The sequence below is a fragment of the Ruditapes philippinarum genome, unplaced genomic scaffold (genome assembly GCF_026571515.1).
Source record: "Ruditapes philippinarum isolate M1 unplaced genomic scaffold, ASM2657151v2 ctg2954_1_1_1_1, whole genome shotgun sequence".
NCBI classification, from domain to species: domain Eukaryota; kingdom Metazoa; phylum Mollusca; class Bivalvia; order Venerida; family Veneridae; genus Ruditapes; species Ruditapes philippinarum.
Window position 1 is genome coordinate 75,227 of NW_026866608.1, and position 26,803 is coordinate 102,029.

Below are 26,803 nucleotides of genomic sequence, written 5' to 3' on the forward strand. Positions count from 1 at the left end.
CCTTCTCTTTAGCACAGGTTTAGGCAATTTTCATCATTTAAACATGATAATGATGCAAATTTTGTACGCAAGAGACATCTACAGAAGTGACCATACGGCGGTGTAAGATACTCGTTCTAGTATTTTATAGTAATTTTGAAAGTATTTACAAAACACATACGAGTTTAGATAATGCAAGTGGTACGTACATACGTCATTGAAATATGATAGCGAAATTTAATTATTCCTAGTTTTTTAAAACAAAATCTTACTTTAAAATTGTATATTGTGACTAAAACTAAGAAAAAAGAGGCGAATTTTATATATTTCATTCTTTTTAACAAAATGAGGGGACGGATTGGACGAATTGATCTTCATGCAAAAGCAAGATATTACGAATTAAACTCTTGAAGTATTTTTATTTACATGCATTCTTACAAAATACCATTGCAAATAGTTGGCATACATGTATGTGAATGATATCTCAAACCGCACCAGCAACAAGAGCTGTTGAAGTATTGAGTTCAAAAAAAGTCGTTCATTCGAGATATAATGCTGATAAAATTGATACAGTACTGCTAAACACGGTGATAGGACGCATGACAAATGTTACTATATATTGGCTCTGGTGAACTGGTTCAATCAAACTGAGTCTGCAATTTTCACATATTCAAAGATTGTGGAAGTAAAATTCATTGCCCAGAATTTAAACAATATTCTATATTGAGGTATACTTAAAGTACATCGTAATAGTTTGCACTTGTCAAGTTTTGTTGAATGAGTTATATAGTTTAAATCAATTGTCTATAAAAATGGAAATTCACCAATGATTTAAAGTAACAAATGTCTGAAATGTAAATGACTGTTCCGCTGTTTTCATCACTTAAGATTTACGATTAGTTTCGGGAGAATATTTAAAGATGTTTCCGTGAGACACGCGATGGTTGTAAATTATTGATGTGAAGTAGGATAATTATATTCAAAATAGTTATGGCGAAACAATTATTCTGACTGCAATCTATGTTCTGAAGATGTATTCTAGTAAATCATAATAACGCCCAGAGTTATTTATGAGTGGGCAGGGTTAATGCGTTATACAACTGTGCAAACCGGAGTTCCCGTAAACCACCATCAAATTGTTATTGAATGAACTGTGTGCCAAGATGAAGTCCAAGGAAGGAAGTGATCGAATGCAAACGAAGACGCATAAGGACATTATCGAAAACATCCAACTATAAGACCACATGCTGGTAGCAGAGAAGATAGGTAAAATGACCCGAGCAACGATATACATGCGTCAATGATAAATGGATTAGATTGTGCGACCATATGCAAACGTCACGGAAATCCTTTTCTAGATTAATTCAAGGGCAGATTGTTCACAGAGAAGACAAGCAAAGCCTAACATTTTCTGTTTTCCATGTCACTGACTTCTTTTCTAGAAATCGGTCTAAACTTCAAAATATCGCAATGATATATTTGTTTATTTTTCTTTTCTTTACCTAAACAATGCCAATTTGCTCAAATAAATGACGTATTTGTAAAGAATTTTCAGTTTTCTAATTACGCCTGAATTAAGAAAACAAAAATGATTGATGGAATTCTGTGAGATGTTGTATTATGATAAAGGATAACATGGGACAAACCAAATCTATAGTTAATATTAACGTTTGTAAGAGTTACGTATTAAGAAAATAGAGCTAAACATGGATTGAAATTGTTTGTTATAAGACGAGTAAAATATAAAAAGAGTGGTATTGTGACTTCCATACAAAATACTAAATAACTACAAAATACTAAATAACTGTACTTCATGCAAAAAAGGCAACACAAGCAAAAGATGGTAATGGATAAATAATTGCAAACTCTAACAGCACACCAAAACTAAAAAGCTTTTGAAAAAAAAAAAAATAAATAAATGATATAATTTGCTGATTAAGGATTATAAAACAAAACCAATAACAAAAGTTGAAACAATTTTGAAAGTTACCCGATATATTTGCAATTCTTTGTTAAATTGTATTAATGTGTAATTTTAAAATGCCCTAAAACCATTTTCTTTGAAAAATGGTTGTGTAAAGGCCATTCCATATGGAAGCAATGGTGCAATATTTCTGCATCAAACAGTAATAGTCATTAAAATCAAAATCAGGAAATGATCCGTTTTCGTTGTTTATTTTTTTTTCATTATTTCAAAAATGTGATATTACACGTCCATCATGTGGCAAACATACTCTCTGATTCTGAACCGATAAGAACTAAAGAAAAGTCATATCGTTCTGGTCCTTCGGGGGTCATTGATTCAAGCACATTAAGTGTTGGGGATGAATATCGTTAAGTCGTTGCCAGGGGACATGAGAGATGTTGTAATTTTAATTATCCCTCATGAACAAACTTAAAGTTAATCAAACCGAATCTTTAATTGTCATGTAACATTGCTGTTTTCATTGCTACTGAGGGGTCTCGCCTTTTCTCGCATTTTTTTTCCATTCTGTGTCTCCCTCAAATTCCGGTTGATTAAATGTAACGTTTTGAAATATTTGATAAAGAAATATTGATGTACTTTTTTACAGTTTATACTTCTTTTATTTTGGTAAAATGACATTTTTAGTTGTAGATGCGATGCATGTATATGTGAGATGAACCTTATAAGTATGTATTATTTAATAAACCCACATGTCAAAGGTAGTTCGTAGGCGTTAGACACATAAATCTTACTTTTTTTTCCTTTCTAAATCAGATCCGAAATTTTAACACTTCTTTATTTCTCATACGGGTTTTTAACAATTGACATTAAAATTTTATTGCTATGTTCTGATTCTAAGAATGAATTATGTATTGTTTACTAAATCTGGAGAACACACCTAGTTTTAAACGTTTTCAGAAGAAGTGTAACATTAAAGAATTGCCAAACAATGAATGGACATTGCTTCCTATGGCAGTTATTGGAGAAAGGATCTAAAAGTAACACTGGTGCAGTAAGGAGTCTTATGGCGTCTTTCCAGCCTTTTCAAGACAGTTCGTTTTTAGACTATAAAAACTTAATTTACAATGTTAAAACATTTTAAACTGAATTTTTACATATTTTTGAATACCTTATACATACTTATTAATTCAAGAATATATACTTTTTTATACACAGGAATTCCGACGAAGAAAGAAATAATTTCAAATTAGTGAAAAATCCCGACCTTTGTAATCCAAACTAGACAGTTTTTTTCCACATAAAAGCATGCACAAATCCCCTAAAAAGATACGGATTTAAATTGAAGGAAGACAAGAACCATTAAATACTTTGATGTAGATACAATGTTTCTGATGTCCAAGTATTTTAATTGGAGTTGGATAGCTTTAGCAGCTCAAATATACTGTAACACTTCAATAACTGTACAAACACATTTTTATAATTATCAGGTCCACCAGGACTATTGATTCCAATGCTTAAAGTGTTAAGTAAAAACCGCTTAAGCCGGTGCTAGGGGAGCTGAGGAATGTTGCTTAAAACAGTTTATTTCACGCATGAACAGAGTAAATAAAGCCGAGTCTGCAATTGTAAAATATGTTTTGTTTTCAAAGCGCTTGCAGGATCTCACATTTTAAAGATTAAAATTCAAACCGTCACATCGGAGGGTTTTAGCAAATAAAAACATGTATCTCTTTGGTGTAATTATACATATAAATTATATATGTAAAAACAGTTTCAAAACAACAAATTCAACTTCTATATTAATAAAAAATTAAGAAGTAAGACAATGACTTTGTGCATATGCCACCTGTTTGATCGAACATTTAAAAAGAATCTGTAATTCTTTCAACACGTATCTACCGATGACAAATGACTTATCTTATTAAAGAACAAAAATACGTTAATAATATATCATCATTTATATAGACAAAGAAGACATAACTAAACAAATTACTTTATTCAAGTAACAGAGAAACACAACAACCAAAATAGGTCAAAGTATTCTTATTCTAACGTCGACGCATTATATATTGATACAGATGACACGTATTACTTTCAAATGTAGAAATAATTTTCAGTTAAAATACTTTAGATCGGCTTTCCGTTTTTATCATTGAAAATTTCCTCGGTGTTTTGTGTTCAAACTTATATCGAAGGATTATCTACTATTTAAACACTGTTTGGCTGATGAATCCGTTTATTGGACTTTACCTGATCTGAATTTTCAACAATTCAGTTGGACAGTATAGCGCATCCAGATGTAAGGGCTGGTCTGGCTTTATACTTTTGCCTAAACAACAATTAAAAGTTTCTCATAGAATCTGTTTATATCAGGCATTGAAAAAATATATAAGTATATACAAAAATACCAATACATGTTCTTTTATTCATATAAATCACGCCGATGTAGTTGAGGTAATACACTCTTTCAGAAAAAATCAATTCTTTCGTAAAGTTTTTAGCTCTTAATTTAATGTAATATGCAATCGGTTTCATATTTTGTAATCAGTTCGCTGAGTACAATATATTGTATGCCACATCAATCAGGATTTAAACGATCTCGAAAGAGCAATACGGTTTCTCAAAGTAAACAATGAAAAATGATTCAAAATAAACTCTATACGACAGAACCTGAAATGATTTTTTTGCTGTCATTTCATAATATCTTTCTTTATTTATTTGTTTGTATCTTTGTCTTTTTTTGTTTTCTTTTATTCTTTTCTTTTCTTTTTGTGGTTGCTCTCCTTGTGTTTCAAAATGAGTTTTCAGCTTTTCCTCTTACAATAAATGTAACGTATCCGTTTCCACGGCTACAACGATGTGCTGACGTCAGGTTATGATTACACTGAGCACCTGCATGGCTATGGCTTGGCCTTTGGTGGAATAAATCAGAAAACAGACATTTGTAATAACCATATTACATAGTATACAACAGAACATGTATTATAACCTTACCTTTTTCTTCCCAAGAATAAACAAAGTTTTGGTGGCATTTAACCAAAAAAGTGTAACTAAAATACTGATTTTTTATGTAATCAATTCAACATTATATTGAAATAAGTTTTATACAAGTTCGTACGTATTGCATTTTGCTGATGTTTTATTTATGTCTTAATGATATCATCAGGACGAAATTTCGTGCGTTATATATAAGTTCTCCAAATAAATAGATGCCCCGGTAACTGCCAAATGAACATGAGTCCATTTTCTGTCTGTAGCGTATTTTTTACAAACGACACAACAGAATTGCCAACTACTTAAACTTAAGATCGGTTTAATTTTCCACCATGTCTAAATCAGCATCAACAGCACAATTAGTAAAGCTAGAACTGAAAGGCGTTTACCTGAATGTCAGTGTTATTCGCTTCGTATTGATATCGTGTGAGCCATCATTTCCAAACTGTGACGAATTGTTTTCCGACGAGGGCTTCTGCATGCACTTTGATTTTGAAAACATGAGACGGTATTCGCGTTTAAACTTTTCCTGCAAAACAATAAAATTTAATAGAATAAATAAACAAATAAATAAAGAAAGAAAAAAAGAAAGAAAAAGATAAAAATATGAAAAATCATAATTTCCTATTAGGTAATTTAATTTTTCGCATTAATATCATAAACCTTTAAAGTGTAAAATTCAGGAAAAAATTGACGAAAAACACGGATTTTTGTAACTGTATGTAAATGGATAATAACAAGAACTTAAAATTACATGATACATTACATAATAACATCTTAATGAATAATTAATTGGAATAAATAGCGTTCATTTAAATCTCAGCTTCATAATAATTGTTATCTACAAATAATGTATGTAGTAGCAGGCTAGATATTTCAAATGTAAATTATAACAAAATTGAAAAAAAAGACTTACATTAAGAAGGCCATATATGAAAGGGTTGTAACAAGAGTTGCTCATTGCCAACCAGTTTGAGCAGAACCATACAATCTTGATATATTTATATCTGTAATGTTAACCAGTGCACATCTTTAATTAATGTCATATAAACAGTATATTTATTAGGATTAACATGGCAAGTGCATACAGAAAATACATAAACTCATGATGAATACCATATGAATGTTATATACGTTTAATGAGAACATCAAATTTATTATGAATAAAAGTATTACATTTCCTACATCAGTTGTCAAACATACAATCATTGGGAAAATATACATGTTTCAGTAGAACTTGTTATCATCGTTTACAATTGATATGAATATTATGAATTAGCTTGAACAGGATTCCGGACTATTTAGCAGCAAGCAAAATTATACATGGCGTACATTATTACAACAAATTGTTTTATACGACAGCCCTGTTGTTGTTGTTGTTGTTGTTGTTAATTACAAGACAAATACATGCTGATAAAATGTGACTCTAACGCAGTGACATGTGCACAGTACCCCATTTAAAATACAGTACAAAAGATTAATAAAACAGAAGTCAAAAGAAGGCGCATACTCATTTATTTGTGGGTAAATCTCTTTTATAAAGTTGTAGAGCTGTAGAGGCATCCAGCAAATCACGAACAACAGTACAACAATGATCAGCATTTTTACAACCTGAAAGTAAAAGAATGAGGCATTATGCCAATCCTAGGACTTAAAATTACTTTAAAAAGTTGAATTATTTTATATTTTGTCATAATTATTTCTATAATTTTCATACTTTTATATTTATAATCATCATATTTTTCAATCAAAATTTTACTTCGGATGAATAACTAATACGACTCACGAAACTTTTCATATGATTTTTTCAAGAATGTATCAAGTAATAAAAACGTGAGAAATACGTTTTATTTTAGATTTTATTTTGTGTGCCTTAAATGTTAATGAAAATACATTGAATTTCTGATGCATGTTATGATTTTGGCCACAACATAGCATGGCAGTTCGTTTTGATTAGGCAATAAAATCTCACTTTTGAGTAGTGGTATTATATTTTATTTTTCGTTGTTATTTGCAGAATTTATTAAGCTTATTAATAAAAAGAACAGAACAGATTTCATTATTCAATGTGACTTGAACATAACAGTGTGGCGGCATGGCCGAGTGATTTAAGCGTCGGACTAGTAATCTAATGATCGCTAGCCGCATGGGTTCAAACCCCGTCAGGGGCAAGTCGTTGTTTCCTTGAGCAAGAAACTTCACACTCATTGTACAGTACTGGTTGGTTCCAGGAACGGATTCGAAAGTGTATAGCTTCCTACACAATCAAACTAAAATAAATTCTGTATAAACAAACATAACTGTTCCTCGTCATTACACAAATATACTGTACAGCATACGGTAAATACAGCGAGAGTGAAAATATAAAAAGACAACTTTGACATTTGGTATTATCAGTCATATACTTCATTCATATTTCCTTTTCTGATACTAAAAGATAAATTACAAAGTATTGCTAATCTATTCAAAGTATTTGTATTTCATGTATTTAACAGGTCAATAAATTTAACCATGCTAGGTTTTAAGTCAAAATAAGTAGGACAACTTAAAACAAAAAGGTGTTCATCCTCTTTATCGTTAAGGTTGCAAAATGTACATTTTCCTAAGTCTGCCAATCTCTATATTTAAACGGTGCAAGGACGATCTTAGTTTTGCTATAATTATATTTCACAATTTTGTGCAATTTTTTTTTAATCAATTTGATATTTCAAAGTTAATTTTAAGTTCTTTAAGCTTTTATTTTCAACATTTTGTCTCCAGTTATTATATAAATAGCTATAAGTCTTCTTCGAAATATTGAATATTTTAAAAAGCTATTGTTAATTAATTAACCAAAATGCATCATAGTGAATGAACACGCCAAAACTATTTCCGCTCATGTTATTCATGTCTTGCCAGATAAACGTTTGCCTGTGTGTTTGTTTGGTTGCAATTTTCTTTTGCTCTACATGCTCTATGATGTTTGTTCTTTGGGTCATATAATGTTTTGTTTACGTATTTTGAATTGATATGTTTGCATGAAAAATTCCCTTGATGATGTTTTTATCATTTGCTCTGCTGAGTTTATTGACTTTATGGACCTTTTTTCTTTTTTTTTCTTTTTCTTTCTTTTCAAATTGAAGTTTTTATTTTTCTGTTCTATTTTTGTCTGTTAAACGAATAACTTATCTGTGTCTCATTAAACATGACTTGAACATGTACCTGTAGCATCATTATAATGACAAGCCTGATACACTGCTATACAGGCTCTTTGGATTCGTAAAATATAATTAATTGAAGTTTTTATTGTTCTGTTCTATTTTTGTCTGTTAAACGAATACTTATCTGTGTCTCATTAAACATGACTTGAAAATGTAACTGTAGCATCATTATAATGACAAGCCTGATACACTGCTATACAGGCTCTTTGGATTCGTAAAATATAATTAGTTGTTCTTCCATAGTTCGTTTCAGCAGATTTTCATTTCAAATAATAGAACAATTTCTATGAAAGCCATTTATTTAAATGCTGTACAGCGGAGAGCTACTTGACAATAATTTGACAGTAATTATCTAACCAACGAGGCCTTGTAAAGATAAAGAAGAGAAAAACGATGATTTCTTTGAGAATTTCAGGGAATAAAATCTTTCATGATATAAGACACTAGCTCAACAGATGATCGGGGTTTTTAAAGCCTTAATTTACAATTTGCTTAACGCGTGTATTGGTTTGAATTGCATCGTTTTTGTATGACGTTATATGCTTTCATATTATATTAATATTTGAGAAGATTTATTCTTTCGGTTTGTGGCAGCTGTAAAAATTTTCACTTTAGTGTTGTTATATTTTTCTAGTCCTTTAGGATCATTGATTCAAGCACATTTAGTGTTGAAGATTGAATACTGCTTAAGCTAGAGGGCATGAGGGATTTAGCGTTTGTCTATTATTCCTCATAAACAGACTTAGTCACACCGAGTCTGCAAGTGTTATGCATTTTTGTTGTTTTTCACGCTTTCTATGGGTTGCTCCTTTTCCTTGGACAAAAGACATGCAGCTTGTCGCCAGTTACTTGGCTAGTATCATTTTTTTCCTTTTTTCTTTCTTTCTGTTTCTTTTTTCCTTTCTTTCTTTTTTATGACTGTGGCATTTCCTTGTTGTGTTTTCAAGTATGATTTCTGCTGCCGTCATAAACTATTTAGTTTCTGTCTTTTTTGCCATAAAAAGCATACAGATCGACACTCTTAGAAACAGTTTATAAGCATTTTATTTTTCTTGGAGATGTTTGAAAGGTGTTAACAAAGACAAAAACCTCATTACAGATCAAACCCAACGTTAAATCCGACTTGGGAAATGGTTACGATACAATTATTGCTAATAAATGTAGAAAAAATAACGTTTAAAAGTACAAAGGAGGTTCATTAATTTCTAAATCATCACGTATATATAATATAATTATAAAAGTGCGTGTGAAGTTCATTGTACAGGCTTAACACTTTTCATGTGCATACTATTATATATCAATATCATTAGTAGATATCATTGCTTCTTTTTTAAGCAGGTATAAACTTTACTGTGCATTAAGCTACTGAAACAATTGGAATTTTAAATATAATAAAAGATAATTTTTGATATGTTAGCATTTATGAGACGTTCATTGAACACGGTTAATTGAATATTTCATTTTCTGTAAAATAATTGATTCATTTTAACTACTTAAATATTGCTTTGCTTGTCTCGTGATTTTGCTCTTACGCCCACTGTACTTTTTACTTTACTTTTACCTTACTATGGTCAAGTTCACTTATGGTATGATTTAAATTTTACATTATTTTTTTTCTTAAACCTCTTACTCTTACAAACATGTTAATAAACTTTATTTACAGAGATTTTTGTAGTTTTTTATGTTTTTGGGGGATTTTTGAAAGGGTTTTTATTAATTAAAACCTTACAGAAAAAACCCACTGGGGGAAAAAATTTAGATAAAACTTGCAATAAAAAAGTGTTGCTTAAAAAAACGAACAAAAGTACAACGGTGGTTCATAGATGTCTTCATCAACAAATAAATATAAATTAATGTTACAAAAGTACATGTTTGGGGAAATGTATGTGAAGTTCAATGTACGTTGTTGACAATGTATTTGTGTTTATCTGTCAACTTGTTTTGTAGATATCATTGCATCTTTTGTAAAAAATATTTAAACTACGTATAAATGTGTTAAATAACCAATAAATGTAAAGTAAATGTCAAAGTTAATGTTTCGTAATGGAAGTTCATTAGCGAGGTTAATAATCCGTTTTGTATACATCTTTATTTTCTGTCAGTAACATTTTTGTTGAATTTATAATGTATTTAGTTATTGTTCTGGACATTTAGCAGTTGTAGATGACATAATTAAAATTAAATTTAAATTATTTAAAAGCAATAGCAATTGAAATTAATCATTTATTTTAATAATTGAAAATACAAGACTGTCTTTTTTTTCCAACAGTGCGTTCATTTGAATATTATTTATTCGTTACAACTTCGCCGCAATTTTGACATAGTGCACCCGCTAACTCTAACTAGTTCAACGACTAAGATAATTAGGCGCAAAAAAGGCAAAATGAACGTTTTTGATACAGGTAGTTGTTGTCGCCCGGCATCCAATTTTCCCCTTCTATTTCCTAGCTCATATTATTTAAAATAACCACTCTAAGAAGTATTTAAGCTGCTGAAAGATAGAAGCCTTTTGCTTCAGCTTATTATTTTTCGGTGACAAGAAGTGATACTTATCCGAGAAGCAGTTACTGAATATTGATTAAATCAAGTTCATGAAGAATATAATTTTAGTGCAAGCTAGATATTGAATTACGATATTATATGTTTTTGTTTTTACTTTTGACAGAACAATACATATTTTAATTGAAAACGCACAAAGGTGATGTAAGCATATTGCGATTTAATATTTTAGTGCCGATTTGAACTGATATGGCAACAAAATATTAAGAAAATATATTAGATTGCAAACTAGTATTGGAATATAATAGCTTCTAAATTATTTATTAAAATGTTCCTAAACAAAATATTATGCTTGTATGTTAAGGTTTTAATTCTGTGCATGCACAGTCTGCAAATGTTACCTTTAGGACGGACACTTCCTAAACAAAATATTATGCTTCTATGTTAAGGTTTTAATTCTGTGCATGCACAGTCTGCAAATGTTACCTTTAGGACGGACACTTCTTATGATATCATTTTATTTATCAATGAAACAAGTAATTTAGAATATCAGTCAATAACAATTTGTTAAAACACGTATCATATGAGCATTGTTTGAGACTTCAGCAAAATATAAAATTTAAGAATGTTTACATTCTGACCATTTCATTTAATTTTGTGTAATTGTCGGTAGAGTTTTGGTTCAATTTTATTTGTTAAAAGCGTGCGTGCAGCAAAGCTTATTTATTGCTTTCATATTCTCTAATGCAAGCATTTTGGAAGCATTCTTTTATAAACTAAAACATTTTTTTTTCTGCAGATATAGTCTTTAAGGCTAATAAAAATTATATTTGCTTCAGTATGTTATTGACCTTTGAAGTGAATAATGGAATGATCTATCATACAAAGATAAGGAATATTATTTAAAAAAGATACTGTTTATTCTACGTTATGTCTATTCATATATTCACTTTCTTTTCAGGTCATTTTTATTTATTTATTAATTCTGCATTTATCAATATTTTATAAATAAATAACTGTAATTTTATTTATTTATTTGTTTATTTGTTTTGCATTTTAATCTGCCTTGTTATAACTTTTGTTATTGTTTTACATTAATTTTAAAACATTTTTTTTACTAATTTGAAGTTTTGATTTTTTTCTCATTTTTCTAGCCTAAGTTTTCTTTGCTTTACTTTTTTTACTTACTAATTTGATTATTCTTATTTTTAAAATAATATTTTCGTCTTCTTTTTTTCTATCTTCGATATCCCTTTTTGTAGTACCATTAAACTGTGTAACTTACACACTTAAACTGACTTTGTCTTGGCTCATGAGTATAGATGACCGTCTTATCAGTATTGCTAAGCTTCCAAGTTAATGCGATCTCATAATCATTCATCTTTAACAGCTTGGTTAACGGACATTCATCATTGTGACACATAAATGTCCGATGGTATTGTCTTTCTAAACTAAAAAAAATGCTGTCCGAAAAACATACGTGCCCTAATAGAATACAGGAAGATTAAAGAGGTATTTATTTCATGACAAGAATATCCGACACGATCTTATTATACTGTTTTAACAAGAAAAAAAGATACAATGCTAATTAACTTCTTCGTTCTGGTATTAATCAAGTATAAAACTGTTGTTTTGTTTGTTTGTTGTTATTTTAATGTAAAGAATCGAGCGGCTGCGAAATTTCAGTGATAATTGTTGTAAACGATGGTTTGTTCAAGGTGAAATTGAAAATGCTCTGCAAAACGAAAACGATTTTGCAAAGTGGAAATTAAATGGTTTAATAAAGTAACAATGGTCTTTAAAGGTTAACTATTTTGCGATGTGATTAGGAGAGTTACCTTAACTAAATCTACTTTCATTTGGAGACTACGATTTACCAATTAATAGTTCAGTTGTACTTTCCTCATTACCGTTATTGAGCAAAACATGATTAGTTCTGAAAAGCGGCGTAGCCGAGTTGATAACGCGTCGGAAAAGTTATCTAAGGATTATTGGCCGTGTGGGTTCAAACACCCTTTGAAAGAAATTCTACTTTCATTGTTTAGTAATGGTTGGAGAGGATTCGAGAATGTTTCAATAAGCAAAACTATTTGTAATTAGAATAAATCAACATTCAATAATTCTTTGGTTAGTATAATAAGATATTTCAATTGGTCATTCGTTTATCTCGTGAGTTTTATCACCATTTACAATTCATTGAGCATATAGGCATTTCATTGGGCATCAAACTATAACTTCGTATACTTGACATCATATTTTCCACATTAAGCAACAAATTACTTTATTAGATTAACTTGTATAATTATTGCAAGGGCCTTTTTCTGTGTGGATATATAACTTTGATACTCCTTTTATTCAAGCGTAACAAAAAATGTGGGCATACTTTTAATTAAGCATACTTCATAACTCTTCGTTAGACCTTTTCCAAATAAGACAATAGTCCTTTTATACACAACTGTACCAGTTTTTCTTATGTCTTCTTTGCAGTTTTATAAGTGACGATATAAAAATCCTCTAATTGAATTGTATTGTTTTTGGCGTCCGCGCCGAAGCGCGGCGCCTATTGGAATGAAATGAGATTTTGTGAAAGGGCGACAGCAACTTCTCGAGCCTTTTATAGTTGCCAATAATAAAAGCCGATCATTCCGATCGGTATGAGGGTGCTTGATTGTTAATTAGTCGCGATATGTACAATGAATGGCGAACTGGAGAATTTCGCAATGCAAACATTTTCAAATGAAATAACCTTTTCCGTCAATAAATCGCGCTCTTCGGGGTATTTTTGCTTATCATTTTGTAGTACACAGTGGGTTATTATGGTATGTTATTCCGAAAGCTGTTAATAGAATGATGAGTTGATGACCTTAATATTCCGAAAATCTATTTATAGAGGGATGTACTCCTAGGTAATTCCCGGTCTCTCCCGGGATTTACTAATGACCGGCGAATAGTACCACACGTTTATTGTCCGGTCTCTCCCGGAGTAGATATCGTTACAGAATAGAACAAATATTTTACAGATAAATAAGCTTTTTTTCAAAATGAATGTTTGTCACTTAGTTTGGTTACAATAATTAATAAACACAGATCAACTCTCGAATTGATTGATAATTATTATACATAAACATACAATTCGAAGAAAAAAACCAACAACACAAATCGCATGTTATATTTGATCTATATGAGATAAAAACAATAAATATGTACAATCATTTAGAAAAAATGTACATTTTTATGGCATTAATATGACACTATCAACTTTAAAACATTTTATATAATTTGTTATTCGTGTTTAGTAAAGATTCCGAGGAATTATTCAAAGTTACAAATCAGATTTTATGAATTATTCAATTGATTGATAATTTAAAAAATGATAAAGAAAAATACAAATGTACATGTATATGGTTTAAGAATAAACAATATTATAAATTGAAAGATTAACCATGATTTACTGACTTTTTCCAGTTAAGTTTTGACTTATAATCGTCGATCATTATGACAATTGAATTCTTAAAATAGTAGTAAACGTAAAAACTCAGTATTAAAATAGCACATAAAACACACACAAAAAAAGAAAAGAAAACAATATTCATAAAATCTGTATTTTTTTCTTCATTAAAATAGAAATTACATTTATTGTATAATAAACAATTATGCTCAACATGATCAACATGGTAATATAACAAGTGTCATATTGTTACTTAGTGTGAACAGATACCGTAAGAGGGGGTCCTCGTTAATAGCAATAACATAATAAGGGACAATAACACAAGTATGGTGTTGATCATGCGTTACACATATGGATTATAAATGATTGTATACATGTATATCCGTTGCTATTAATAACCACGATCATAAAGAAATAACAAGTAATATTCTAATTTCTAGCATGCCGATCAAAGTTATAAATAATGAAGAATGTCTTTCGTCCGTTCATTCAAAAGTGATATACAATTCTGGTAAAACCCAATGAACCATTGAAAAGTTTATAAGAATATCTTGTCATCATATATCTACTAGTTCATCTGCACCTGCTGTTTGGACGCCCTTTGATGCTTTGCATCAATGCTTTTCTTGTAATATTTTGGACTAAAGGACTTTTAGACAGTGCGGAGTGTGTTATGGAATGAGTTTAACGATCATGGCAGGACTTTTGTGTTATTTTATAGTGCGGAAAGGGTTGTTCTAAGAAAGAATAGACGAACTAAGTTTGTTGTTATAACAATAACGGTATGAAAGAGAGTATGATGTTGCAACCTGCATCCTGCATTTCACATGTCAGTTTGTCTTGTGTTTTTTTCTGTGTTGTGTTTGTGAAATATTCTGTAATCAAATTGTCACTTTGTTCAATAGTGTTTGTGTCACATTGTTTAATAGTGTTTGTAACTTAAAAGTGGTTGCTGAGTGAATATTTTTTTAATTATATGTTGGTCAGTTTTCTAAACAGTTTTATAGTTTGTTTTCCACGTGATGTAGAAATTCTTCAATTGTATTTAAGTATTACGTATATGTATTTTTTAATTATGCGTGTTGTTTTTCCTTACTTTGTAAACAGATATGACTCTGCTTTATTTTATTTTGCCCCGAGAAAAACGAGACGATCAATGGGTAGGCTCTGGAGTGCGGGTAACTTATACCTGCACTCCGGTTAACGCACTGTGGACGTATATGTATATGATTTAACTCTGACACATTTTCAATAGAAAGGTCCACAAATTATGATACAAGATTTCACTTATTAAATTAATTTTTGACGTGAACGAAAAAAGAAAATAAAAAACAGATAAGATAAATGAAGAATATTATACATATATATATATATATATATATATATATATATATATATATATATATATATATATATATATATATATATATATATATATATATATATATATATATATATATATATACCACAAGCCACATACCTTTTTCTTATTTCGCTGTCTTGCGTTGTCTCTGTTTCCCCTATCAACAGTATTTCCCGGTTGCTTTGTTCCCCATATCTTGCACGAAATTCTCGTGTATGAAATATTTATAACCAAAAGTGGAAAAAGATATTGTACAAGTAAAAGATAAAGATGGTAATATTTTCCAAAATTTTCAGTCGGCCAAGAAGCATCACATGTCAGTACAAATTTCAATTCAGCATTAATCATATAATGGACATAGTAGTAATATCCTTCAGGAAAACATGATCCCAAACCAAGCCCCCAAATGATTAATAAACACACAATTGCGGAGCTTTTTGAAAAACCAGCTTTTAACGGGTACATAACAGCAACGTATCTATCCACGGAAATAACAGTCAATGTTATAACACTAACACTCACAGATAACACTTTTACTGACGGTGCTAGTTTACAAAGGAACTCGGGGAAATCCCATCTTTGGTGTAATGCTGGATGAAATTGAAAAGGTATGGTGAACATTCCAAGTATAACATCTGCAAAGGCCAAGTTAGCTATAAAAATATTTGTCACTGTTTGCATGCGCTTATCTCTGGCTATAACAACAATCACCAAACCATTACCTATAATAGCAATAACTGATATGGAACCATATAGAAGAGCAAGCAGGGCAACTACAAATGTTGGAACTTCGTACATATCCACATCTGGAAATAAACTTGTGTTCAATGATTTATTCTGCAAACTCATCCTGGCAAGAATATCCAAAACGTTAAATGATCCATTCAGTAAATCCATATTTTTATAGACTATGTCCCTTACCGTATGAAATATTTCTCTTGGCCGTTAGAATCTTCCAACCGTGTGGAAAGGTTAGAGATCCCTTTACATTATCGTTTTCTTGTGATTCTTGCGAAAGCATACGGCTCTGACGTTACAACTATTGGTAAAACTATTTTCCGATCAACAGCAGGACAGCAGGTGCCATCCTTTTAGGAAGAAATATAATCGTAAATATTAGATATTGTATTGGAACATAGAGCATTATATATTTTCATCTGACAGAAAAATTGTACGTTTTGCCACTGTAAATATAATACAATAGCGTAATAATAGTGTCGTTTCCTTCCTTAAAGAATAAACAAACAAAGCTATTTTGACCCAAAAGTGATTATTATTCCACCCACGTTATTTCGTGCAAATTTTAGAAAAGTTATGACATTGTGCATTAAAACAAATGCTTTCTGCCATAGCATACCATCTGTCTGCCCTGTTATCTTAGATTATGTATCTTTTTAGCTTATCGCAATTAAACCATTAACTAGCGTACATTTAAGTATATATCTCCATTGCTGTGTTTTTCAATCGATTTCAAATTCAAATTCAAATTCTTTATTTCTCTCAGTGCATCATACATGATACAAACATAAGGTATATAACAATTAACATCTGTAAAAACGGCAATACATACATGGCAAGTCATTTACAGAGAACAATCACAATACATAAAAAGATTAACAATCTATAATTGTTTATTTATTTTTTCTTCTTTCGTTCAGTAGGAAGTCAATTATTTAGTGTATTTAGTGTAATGATTCTGCAGTATAAACAGCTGATTTGACCACGTGTTGAAAATAACATAAAATGATGTCTATTTCACATAATCATCTTTTGACACCTGTCATGCATAGTATCGGGCAAACGACAGTATATGTTTTTATAAGAGATTTAAACTGATTGTAAAGTTTAATGTATCGAAATTGTGTCGACTGAACACATTTTTTGCGGGGTTTATTTATTTCCTTATTTCACGGGCCTTAAGTTACGCGGTCTCACGTGGGGTTTTAGTTATTCACAGAAAGTGTTTATGGATTTATTTCTACTGGAATTAAGCAGTGTTCTGAAGTTTGCAAGTGATTTTGAATACATTTTACTATGAAATTGTGCAGTAGCTGGATATACCGAAAACTAGTGTTGCAGTGCTACTGTCATTAAGGGAAACGTAAGTGTTAACAATTAATTGTTAATCTTGGTTTTGTTTTCATTAAATTGGAAGTTTTTGAGTTTTTTCTTATCTTTGTGGTACCGATTTGATTTCTAATTCAAATTTAACGTTAATTCACAACTGTACAGAAAAAATAAGTAAGTAAAAATATATGCATTTGTAGATATTATTATGAATGTTTTATCGAATAGTAATGAATACTAGTCGCCTTATACAATAGATGGTTAACGCGTTAGCAAAATTAATGTATTTGCAGACATGCTTTTTATTTTGAGTTTAAGTATTATCCGATAAAAACATAAAGGTAATTTGCTATTGAACTTATGTTATTATTATTGATATTTTTCTTCATTATTGCTTCTTCTGACTATTTACTGATGTTTATTTATTTTAAAGCCAGTGCAAAAATGAAGGAGTGTTTTGTTTGTTTGTTAATAATTGACATGCTTATGCTTTTGGCAAGAAATCTTACCGAAACGAAATGTAAGAAAACTTATAGCATGCATGCCAGTACATTTTAGCATAAAAACAGTTAACAGGTTAGGTAAAATATATATGTATATATAATAGGTTCTTGACCATTCATTCTCACAAAAATTTCCTAACACAAATATATATCATATAAACTTGCAAGTTAGCACACATATATATACCTATTTTATTTTATATATACATAAACACATACTTACACACATACACATACATGTATATACAAGCATACACCATATTTACATAAATATATAAACATGTTCATGCATTTATAAGTGTTTTAAACATTTTTATCAGAAAACAAAAAACAAAAACAAAAAAAACAAAAAAACAAAAACATTTATTAATTATAGCTTACTTTAACATTTTTCATTATTATCTCTAGAAACTGACATAATTTGATTAATTCAATTTTATTCTCACTATTAAATAATTGATTGTATTTCAGTATATTTGGATGTCTATAATAGTATGCTTTAACAAACTTTTTTCTATCATCAATGAAATTTTTACATTCAAGTACATAATGAAATTCATCACCAATATGTATGTGACATAATTGACATTTTCTTTCTGGTATTGGAATACTATGCCATCTTCCAACTTCAATTGGCAGTCTATGGTTTCTACATAAGAATGCCATCATTGTTTTACAGTTCTTTTTGGGAAGAATATTGATATATTTACTTTGCACAAAATTTTCATTAACAAGATTATAACACTTAGAACTAGATGTTTGTGAAATATTTCCGTTCCAATTTTGCATAAATTGATCTTTTATCTTTTGTTTAAATGATAATGTTAACCATTTTGCATTAACATCTGGGAAGACATTCCAAAGATATTCATAGCCATTTGATACTATTAAATGTCTAACATTTTCAATCCATTTACATTTTATTTGGTTTTGATTAATAAACATATTGAAATATAAATTACTAGATAATTTTCTGGATTCAACATTATGTAACCTACTCCAAAATGCAACAATTCTAGATTTTATATCTACTTCCAGTGGTAGTACACCTAGTTCTCCATATATCATATTAGATGGGGTACTCTTTTTTAGATTTAAAATTAATTTAAAAAATTTTAACTGTACTCTTTCTAATATATCTAAATTGCCAAACCCCCAAATTTCACAACCATACAATAAAATTGGTCTGATAGTTTTACAAAAAATATCAACTTGTAGATCAATAGGTAAATTAAGTATTCGGATCTTTTTTAAAAGTGAAAACATGGCTTTATTTGCTTGTTCTGCAATATGCTTTTTAGCTGTTAAATTGCTGCCACTTCTTGATACATATATGCCTAGGTACTTAAATTCATTTACTATTTCTAATTCTTGACCATTGAATAAATTTTTTATATAATATTTTATATTATAATTCTTTTTCTTTGTACCCACTAATAATATTTTGGTTTTGCTAACACTAACAGTTAATTTCCACTTTAAACAATATTTCTCAAAAATATTCAAACTATTCTGTAAGTCTGTTTCATTTTCACTAACTATAACAGTATCATCTGCATAAAGAATTATAAATATTTGTAAATATTGATAAAAACCTTCACATTGAGCAACACTATTTACACCTTTTGCTCTTTTTTCACACAAAAACTCTTCTAAATCATTCAAAAATAATGAAAAGAGGAGAGGAGACAAATTTTCTCCTTGTCTTACACCTTTTAAACAATTAAAGAATAGAGAATTACCTCTTTTTGTAACAATTCTAGATTTAATGTTAACTTTGCATACATACTTTTAATCAGGTCAAAACATTTACCATTTATGCCATATTTTAAAAGTATAAGCCACAGTCCTTGTCTCCAAACTGAATCTAAAGCTTGTTTGAAGTCAATAAATGCACAACATAGCTTTTTTTATTTGCTTTAAGTAAATCTGTGAGACATTGTAGGACAAAAAGGTTATCTATAGTTGAATGATTCTGTCTAAAACCAGCCTGACAGTTTTTAATAATATTGTTTTCTTCTACATACTTATTCAATCTACTATTTATAATAGCTGTAAATAATTTACCAACACAGCTTAACAGTGTAATGGGCCTGTAATTTTCAGGCATTGTTTTGTCACCTTTTTGCTTATAAATAGGAATAATGTTTCCACTTGTCCATGATTCTGGTATAATGGCTGTATCCAATATAAGATTAAACAGTTTTACATAAATAGGCAACATACAGTCAATTGTACTTTTTATATGTTCATTAATAATTTTGTCAACACCAGGGCTTTTATTATTTTTTAGTGTTCTTAGTGCTTTCAGAATTTCTTCTCCTGTTATTGGCAGATTTATTTCATCATTTACATTATGTGAAAATTCAACCTCAATTTCTTCATTACTTTCAAAAGAATTTTCATTTATTTCTTTAAAAAATGTATACAGTTTATCTAAAGAGGTGCTTTCTGTTGGTTTCATATCAACAGAATTAATAATTTTCCAGAAGTCTCTACTACTTTTAGACTTGCAATTTCTTAAAGAGTTTATTGTATTTTGTTTATATAAGTTAACACTTCTTGAAATTGATGATTTATATTCTTTACTTACTTGTTTTAAGTTATTTTTGGTTTCTATATTTTTATATCTGTTATACAGTTTTCTAGCATTGTGGTATTTATTTATCATATTTCTACAAGTAGCATTAAACCATGGTTTCGTTTTGTTTTAACCATGTGAAATAGTTGGTATTTTAAAACCAAAAGTATTTTCACAGCAATTTTGAAAGATGTCATTAATGTTATTTACAATTGTGTCAATATCTGCTTGAGTGGCCTGGTTACTTTCACTAAGCTTACATAAGTTGCTGTAGACATTGTCAACATCTACCTTGTTAATATTATCAAAAAATATTTCATTGGAACCTTCCCTCCATAACTTACATATAGGTGTGTTATCAATTTTATCATTTGTGTTAACACATTCTATCATAACTTCATGTTTCATTTTCAAACACAATGAGATAGGACAGTGTACATCAGACAGTAATGAGCAAAAATCTCCAACTGTTAATGATTTTAGATATTTAAAACATTCAGTATTACATATATAGTAATCTACCACACTTTTTCCTTTACATGTAGTTTTACAATTATAATAGTCAGGATTTAATCTACCATTTAAAATGAAAATGTCATTGCTTTTACAAAAATCCAACAGTTCTGTACCATACTCATTTCTAACGGTATCAATACTTCTTCTTACAATAGGAATATCAGAATGTATAAATGATTCAAAAAGTAACTGGTTTTCCTCATATGCTTCACTATTACCATTTATATCACAAATAATACTATTTATTTCAGTATAATCTCTTTCATTACTAACTCTAGAGTTAAAATCTCCAAATAACAACAGTTTACTTCCATCATATTTGTCAATCTCCATTTGTAATTCCAGATAAGGATCAACATGTGCATACCTGGTTCTAATAGGTGGAATATATATTATTCCACAAACTATTTCTTCTTCATTTTGTGTTTGATCAAGTTTAATTTTGAAAAGTAGCATTTATTTAGTTTGGCACTCAAGAACTTCTATATTATCAGAAATGTTATTTTTTACAAGTAATGCAATACCTTCAGATCTATATCTGGCAACTGATTTCCTGTTTGAAGCAAAACATTTGTAGCCATCAATATCTATAGTGTCAACGTCATCAAGTTTTGATTCCTGAATTCCAATTATATCATATTTATTGACAAAGTTTATAAATTCTGGACAGTTTAATTTTGACTTCAGCCCACAGACATTTATACTAAGAATATTTAATTCATCATATTTTATACTGTCATGATTGTTCTCAACCCCATCCTAGAGGTTTATGTTTATGTTATCTGTATCATTGTGTTTGTTTGAAGTATTCTCCTTCTGTTGTACTCTTGTTGATTCTGATTCTTCAATTCTTTTGTTCACTGTTGATGCTTGTGTAGATATTGTAGCATGATGAGTAAACTGTAACATGATACTCTAGGTGCGTACAGCTCCTTTATAATAGAGAGTTCCCTAGATCTTAATACTACCATTACGGACACTGATATGTAAACACATGTATCATATAATATAGTTTAGATAATAAACGTAGTTAGAGCACATATATATTTATGTCGTTCATAAACCCATGACATAACATGGTGTCAGAAGTGGAAAGATAATAATTCTTAAAGACGGAATATTTTAAATAGTTTAATTATAATTCCTAAGGAAAGAATATTATATTAAAAGGTAAATCATTCCTAATGACGGAATATTTACAAATGTGCAATAAACATTCTTTAAAAAAAGGACAGAAATTAACTATAATTCCTTCTTGTTGGAATATTACATAATAATTCCTTAAGTGCTGGAATATTATAAAAAAATGAATTTAAGTGGTATCCCGCAACCTCAAATGGACTGGACATCAACCAATCTTGTAGAAGAATTCGCAAAATTTCAAGAGCACTGTGAATTAGTATTTAAAGGACCCTTGAAAGAGCAAGAAGAAGATGTCCACGTTACAATGCTATTGCTTTATATGGGCGCAAAGGGAAGAGAAATATATAGAGCCGCCAATTTATCTAATGCAGATAGAAAAGAAACAAAAAAGATCTTCCAAAAAGTCCGAGAACACATCGCTCCGATAATTAACCCAGTATTTAGCCGCTATCAATTCAATAATATCACACAAGGCGAAAAAACTACGGAACAATTCATCACAATAATAAAAAACAAGGCTACAGAGTGTGATTTTGGAACAATGAAAGATGACATGATCAGAGATAGAATTATTTATGGCGTGTCATGTACGAAATTAAGAGAAAGGCTTTTGCAAGTAGGGAATGATCTGAAATTAGACAAGGCAACAAAAATTTGCCAAGAATTTGAATATGCTGCATCTCAAATAAAAATGTTCAATAACGTCCAAGAAAGTGCTCCGGTACATGCATTATCAAGACCGAAGGGACGGATGCCTAGCCGTTCATCGGGCATCCAAGGTCGTTCGTCTCGGAACCCTTCATCGATGAATTCAGGTCGATATACAGAAACATCAAGCAATCAATGTCGCATTGGGGAACGTTCACACAGTACAAAATGTAACAGGTGTGGAAATAAACATACTGACATGCAGTGTTGTCCAGCAAAAGGCACACAATGTAACAATTGTAAAAAATGGAACCACTGGAGCAATGTTTGTAAATCTAGAACAGTGAATGAAATTTCAAATTTAAGTTCTGAATTATACATTGACTGTGTAGAAAATGTGGACAGTATTGACTGTGTAACAGTAAAAAATGGGCAGATGTTTACAGAAATATTAATTGGAAATAGTAAAAAGGCTGTGCAAATGAAGTTAGACACTGGCTCTCAGGTAAACATTTTGCCATTATCTACCTTTCAAGGTTTAGGAATCAAGGCACCACTTGAAAAGCCAACATCTAAATTGACCGCCTACAATGGCAATTCCTTGCATAGCAAAGGGCAAATCACTCTCCCTTGTTCTCATGCTGTTTCAGGTCAAGCAAAAAATGTCACGTTTCATGTCGTAGACACGAAATCCCCACCACTATTAGGTTGCGAGTCATGCTTGGGCTTTAAGCTCATAGAATTCGCTCATTCTGTAAAAAATGATTATAATCATAGAAACAAAGAGGCATTTCTTACTAGTGGCCCTTTTGACGGATTATGCCCAGGTTTTTGATGGCATAGGGTTACTCCCTGGGGAATGTAACATTCATGTTGACCCAAATGCTACACTAGTTGTTCATCCTCCCCGTAGGATTCCAGTTGCTTTACAAGATAAAGTGAAACAGGAACTTACACGAATGGAAAACATGGGAGTAATTGCTAAGATTTCAACACCCACTGAATGGTGTAATAATTTAGTTGTTACTGAAAAAAGTAATGGCGATATACGTCTTTGTTTAGACCCTCGTTCGCTGAATAGTGCAATTAAGCGTACACACTACCCGCTCAAAACACTTGATGACGTATTACATAAGTTTGGTAATGCAAAGTATTTCACTAAATTGGACTTAACTAGTGCTTACTGGTCAATACAATTATCTGAAGAGTCGTCATATTTGACTGCATTTAACAGTCCATTGGGGGTCTTCAGGTATCTTCGATGTCCATACGGATTAAACGTATCAGGTGTTTTTTTTTTGTTTCGCGCCCTTGAAGAGGCACTGATAGGTCTCGAAGGGGTAGCTACAATTGTTGATGATATTTGTGTATGGGGTTCCACGAGGGAAAGTCATGACCGAAATTTAGTAGCTGTCCTTGAACGTGCTTTAAACAAAGGCATTCGTTTCAATTCCAGAAAGTTGGAAGTAGGTCTCACCGAGTTTAGTTATTTTGGTCACGTGTTAACTGCAGAAGGCTTAAAGGCCGATCCCGCCAAAATTGAGGCCATTAAGGATATGAGACCACCCACATCAAAAAGTGAACTACATGTGGTATAAGGCATGGTTAATTATCTCAGTCGTTATGTCTCTGACAATTTATCAGAGATTACCGCTCCTATGAGAGAGTTATTGCATAAGGACTCTATATTCACGTGGCAAAAGCCTCAAAGTGATTCCTTTGAAAAAATGAAAGAAGTCATTTGTAAAGACACATGTTTAGCTTATTATGACCCAAACAAATCCTTGACATTGATAGTTGATTCTTCTTCAAAATCTTTAGGGGCAGTAATCCTTCAGGAAAAACGTCCCATAGCATTTGCGTCCCGTAGCTTAACTGAATCACAAAGAAATATGGGTCAAATTTCTAAAGTTTTATAATCTATTGTCTTTGGATTTACGAAATTTCATCAGTTCTGCTATGACCGTGATGTCATTGTAGAAAATGACCATCTCCCTATACAGGGATTGCTGAAAAAGCCTATGCATTCAATACCTGCTAGGTTGCAGCGTTTAGTCTTGAAATTAACTCCATATAGGTTTCAGTTTCGTCACATGTCCGGTAAGAAAATCCCATTAGCAGATGGACTTAGCAGAAATGCCAGGCCGGAAACTAGCCCAGAACTTAATGAGGGTATTGAGGCACACGTTTGCATGGTTATCTCATCTTTACCCGTGTCAGATAGAAAACTTGAGGAAATCAGGTTACACACAAAACAAGATGAACAATTATGTACATTACAACAAACAATAAAGTTTGGTTGGCCTAAGTACAAAAAGGCTTGTCATCAGTTAATTGCTGCCTTTTGGAACTATAGGGATGAGTTATCTGAGGTTAATGGTTTAATAATGAAAGGAGAAAAAATCGTTATGCCCAGGTCACTCAGATCTGAAATGTTAAAGGTGCTGCATTCCAGTCATCTGGGTGCGCAAAAATGTCTTAGTAGAGCAAGGTCAATAATGTTTTGGCCGGGAATTTCAAATGATATAATTGAAATGGTAAATCAATGTCAGATTTGTCTGGAATACAGGTCATCGCAACAGAAGGAGCCATTAATCAGCTCTGAAATCCCAGACTATCCGTTTCAAATTGCAGAGTGTGACTTGTTCTCACTTAATGAGAAAAATTTCATGGTCATGTCCGATTACTATTCTAGGTATCCCATAGTTCATGAACTTTCGAACATAAAAAGTTCAACTGTTATTTCCCACATGAAAGATATCATGTAAAATTGGGGCATATGTGAAAAAATAGTCACTGATGGGGGTCCATGTTTTTCCAGTCAAGAATTTGAGGAGTTTTCAAAGTCATGGGATTTTGTACATGTAAAATGTAGTCCATATCATAACCAAACAAATGGTTTGGCTGAGGCGATGGTTAAAGTTGCCAAACGTATACTTAAAAAGGTAAAGATGATAATTCTGATCCGAGAATAGGATTTTTAGAATATCGTTCTACTCCTCTCGCTGATAAATGAAATTTCAGTCCAGCGCAGTTAGTCCAATCACGACAACTTCGTTCTATCCTTCCCACTGTAAGGGAAAACATTATACCACGAGTACCGCCTCCTGATGTTGTCAAACAAAAAATCGCAGAATCCAAGGTCAAATCTAAGCATTACTATGATAAAAATGCTAAACCTCTGTCTCCCTTAAATGTTGGAGATTCCGCTAGAATTCAACGTCTAGACAAGTCCTGGAGTCCCGCTGTTGTAATAAAAAATCACAGCGATAGGTCCTATATTGTTGAAACAGAAAACGGACAACAATATCGCAGAAATCGTAAAGATTTGTTGAAATCTAAAGAATCACCTTTATTGACACATGGTGCTTTGAATTCTGGCCTTGAAATGTCAGTTAATGACAGAATGATAAACGTAGGGTCAGAGCGTACCGATAGCAATAAACAGCCTGTGGTTTTGAATCTTCCGGATAATGCTAATTATTTCACTCGCGCAGGCAGAAAGGTGAAGCCACGTGCTGTAACAGACTTGTAAATAGACAGTGATTGTTTGTAATGAAGAAATTTACAGTATTAATCATGATTAGTACATGTTGTAAACGACTCATGATAATGAACATTTATTAACTACATGTTACTGTAATCATCATCTAATATAAAGTTTTTCTTCCTTGAATTTATTTAAGCGTTATTCAAATAATCTATGCGGTTATACATATGATAAAATGATGTTTAGATATAACAGTAATTTTGTAAAAGATGGAAGATGTAGCATGATGAGTAAACTGTAACATGATACTCTAGGTGCGTACAGCTCCTTTATAATAGAGAGTTCCCTAGATCTTAATACTACCATCACGGACACTGATATGTAAACACATGTATCATATAATATAGTTTAGATAATAAACGTAGTTAGAGCACATATATATTTA

The 26,803-nt window shown here is 30.9% G+C and overlaps 2 protein-coding genes across 2 annotated transcripts; one reads left to right on the top strand and one right to left on the bottom strand.

The window, feature by feature from the left end:
• Positions 1-5,289: 5,289 nt before the first annotated feature.
• On the bottom strand, positions 5,290-16,348 carry LOC132733047 (neuromedin-K receptor-like; the record flags this gene model as incomplete). Its single annotated transcript, XM_060719624.1, has 4 exons — positions 15,528-16,348; positions 6,411-6,511; positions 5,817-5,907; positions 5,290-5,429 (listed from the first exon to the last, which is right to left on the bottom strand). Coding segments are annotated over exons 1-4 (1,112 nt in total), but the record flags the coding sequence as incomplete, so codon positions are not given.
• Positions 16,349-22,383: 6,035 nt separating this feature from the next.
• Positions 22,384-26,403, top strand: LOC132733042 (uncharacterized). The gene is made up of 4 exons (XM_060719620.1): positions 22,384-23,373; positions 23,696-24,460; positions 24,821-25,563; positions 25,893-26,403. Exons 1-4 carry the CDS (start codon positions 22,384-22,386, stop codon positions 26,401-26,403), a joined length of 3,009 nt encoding a protein of 1,002 aa, XP_060575603.1.
• The last annotated feature ends 400 nt before the right edge of the window (positions 26,404-26,803 follow it).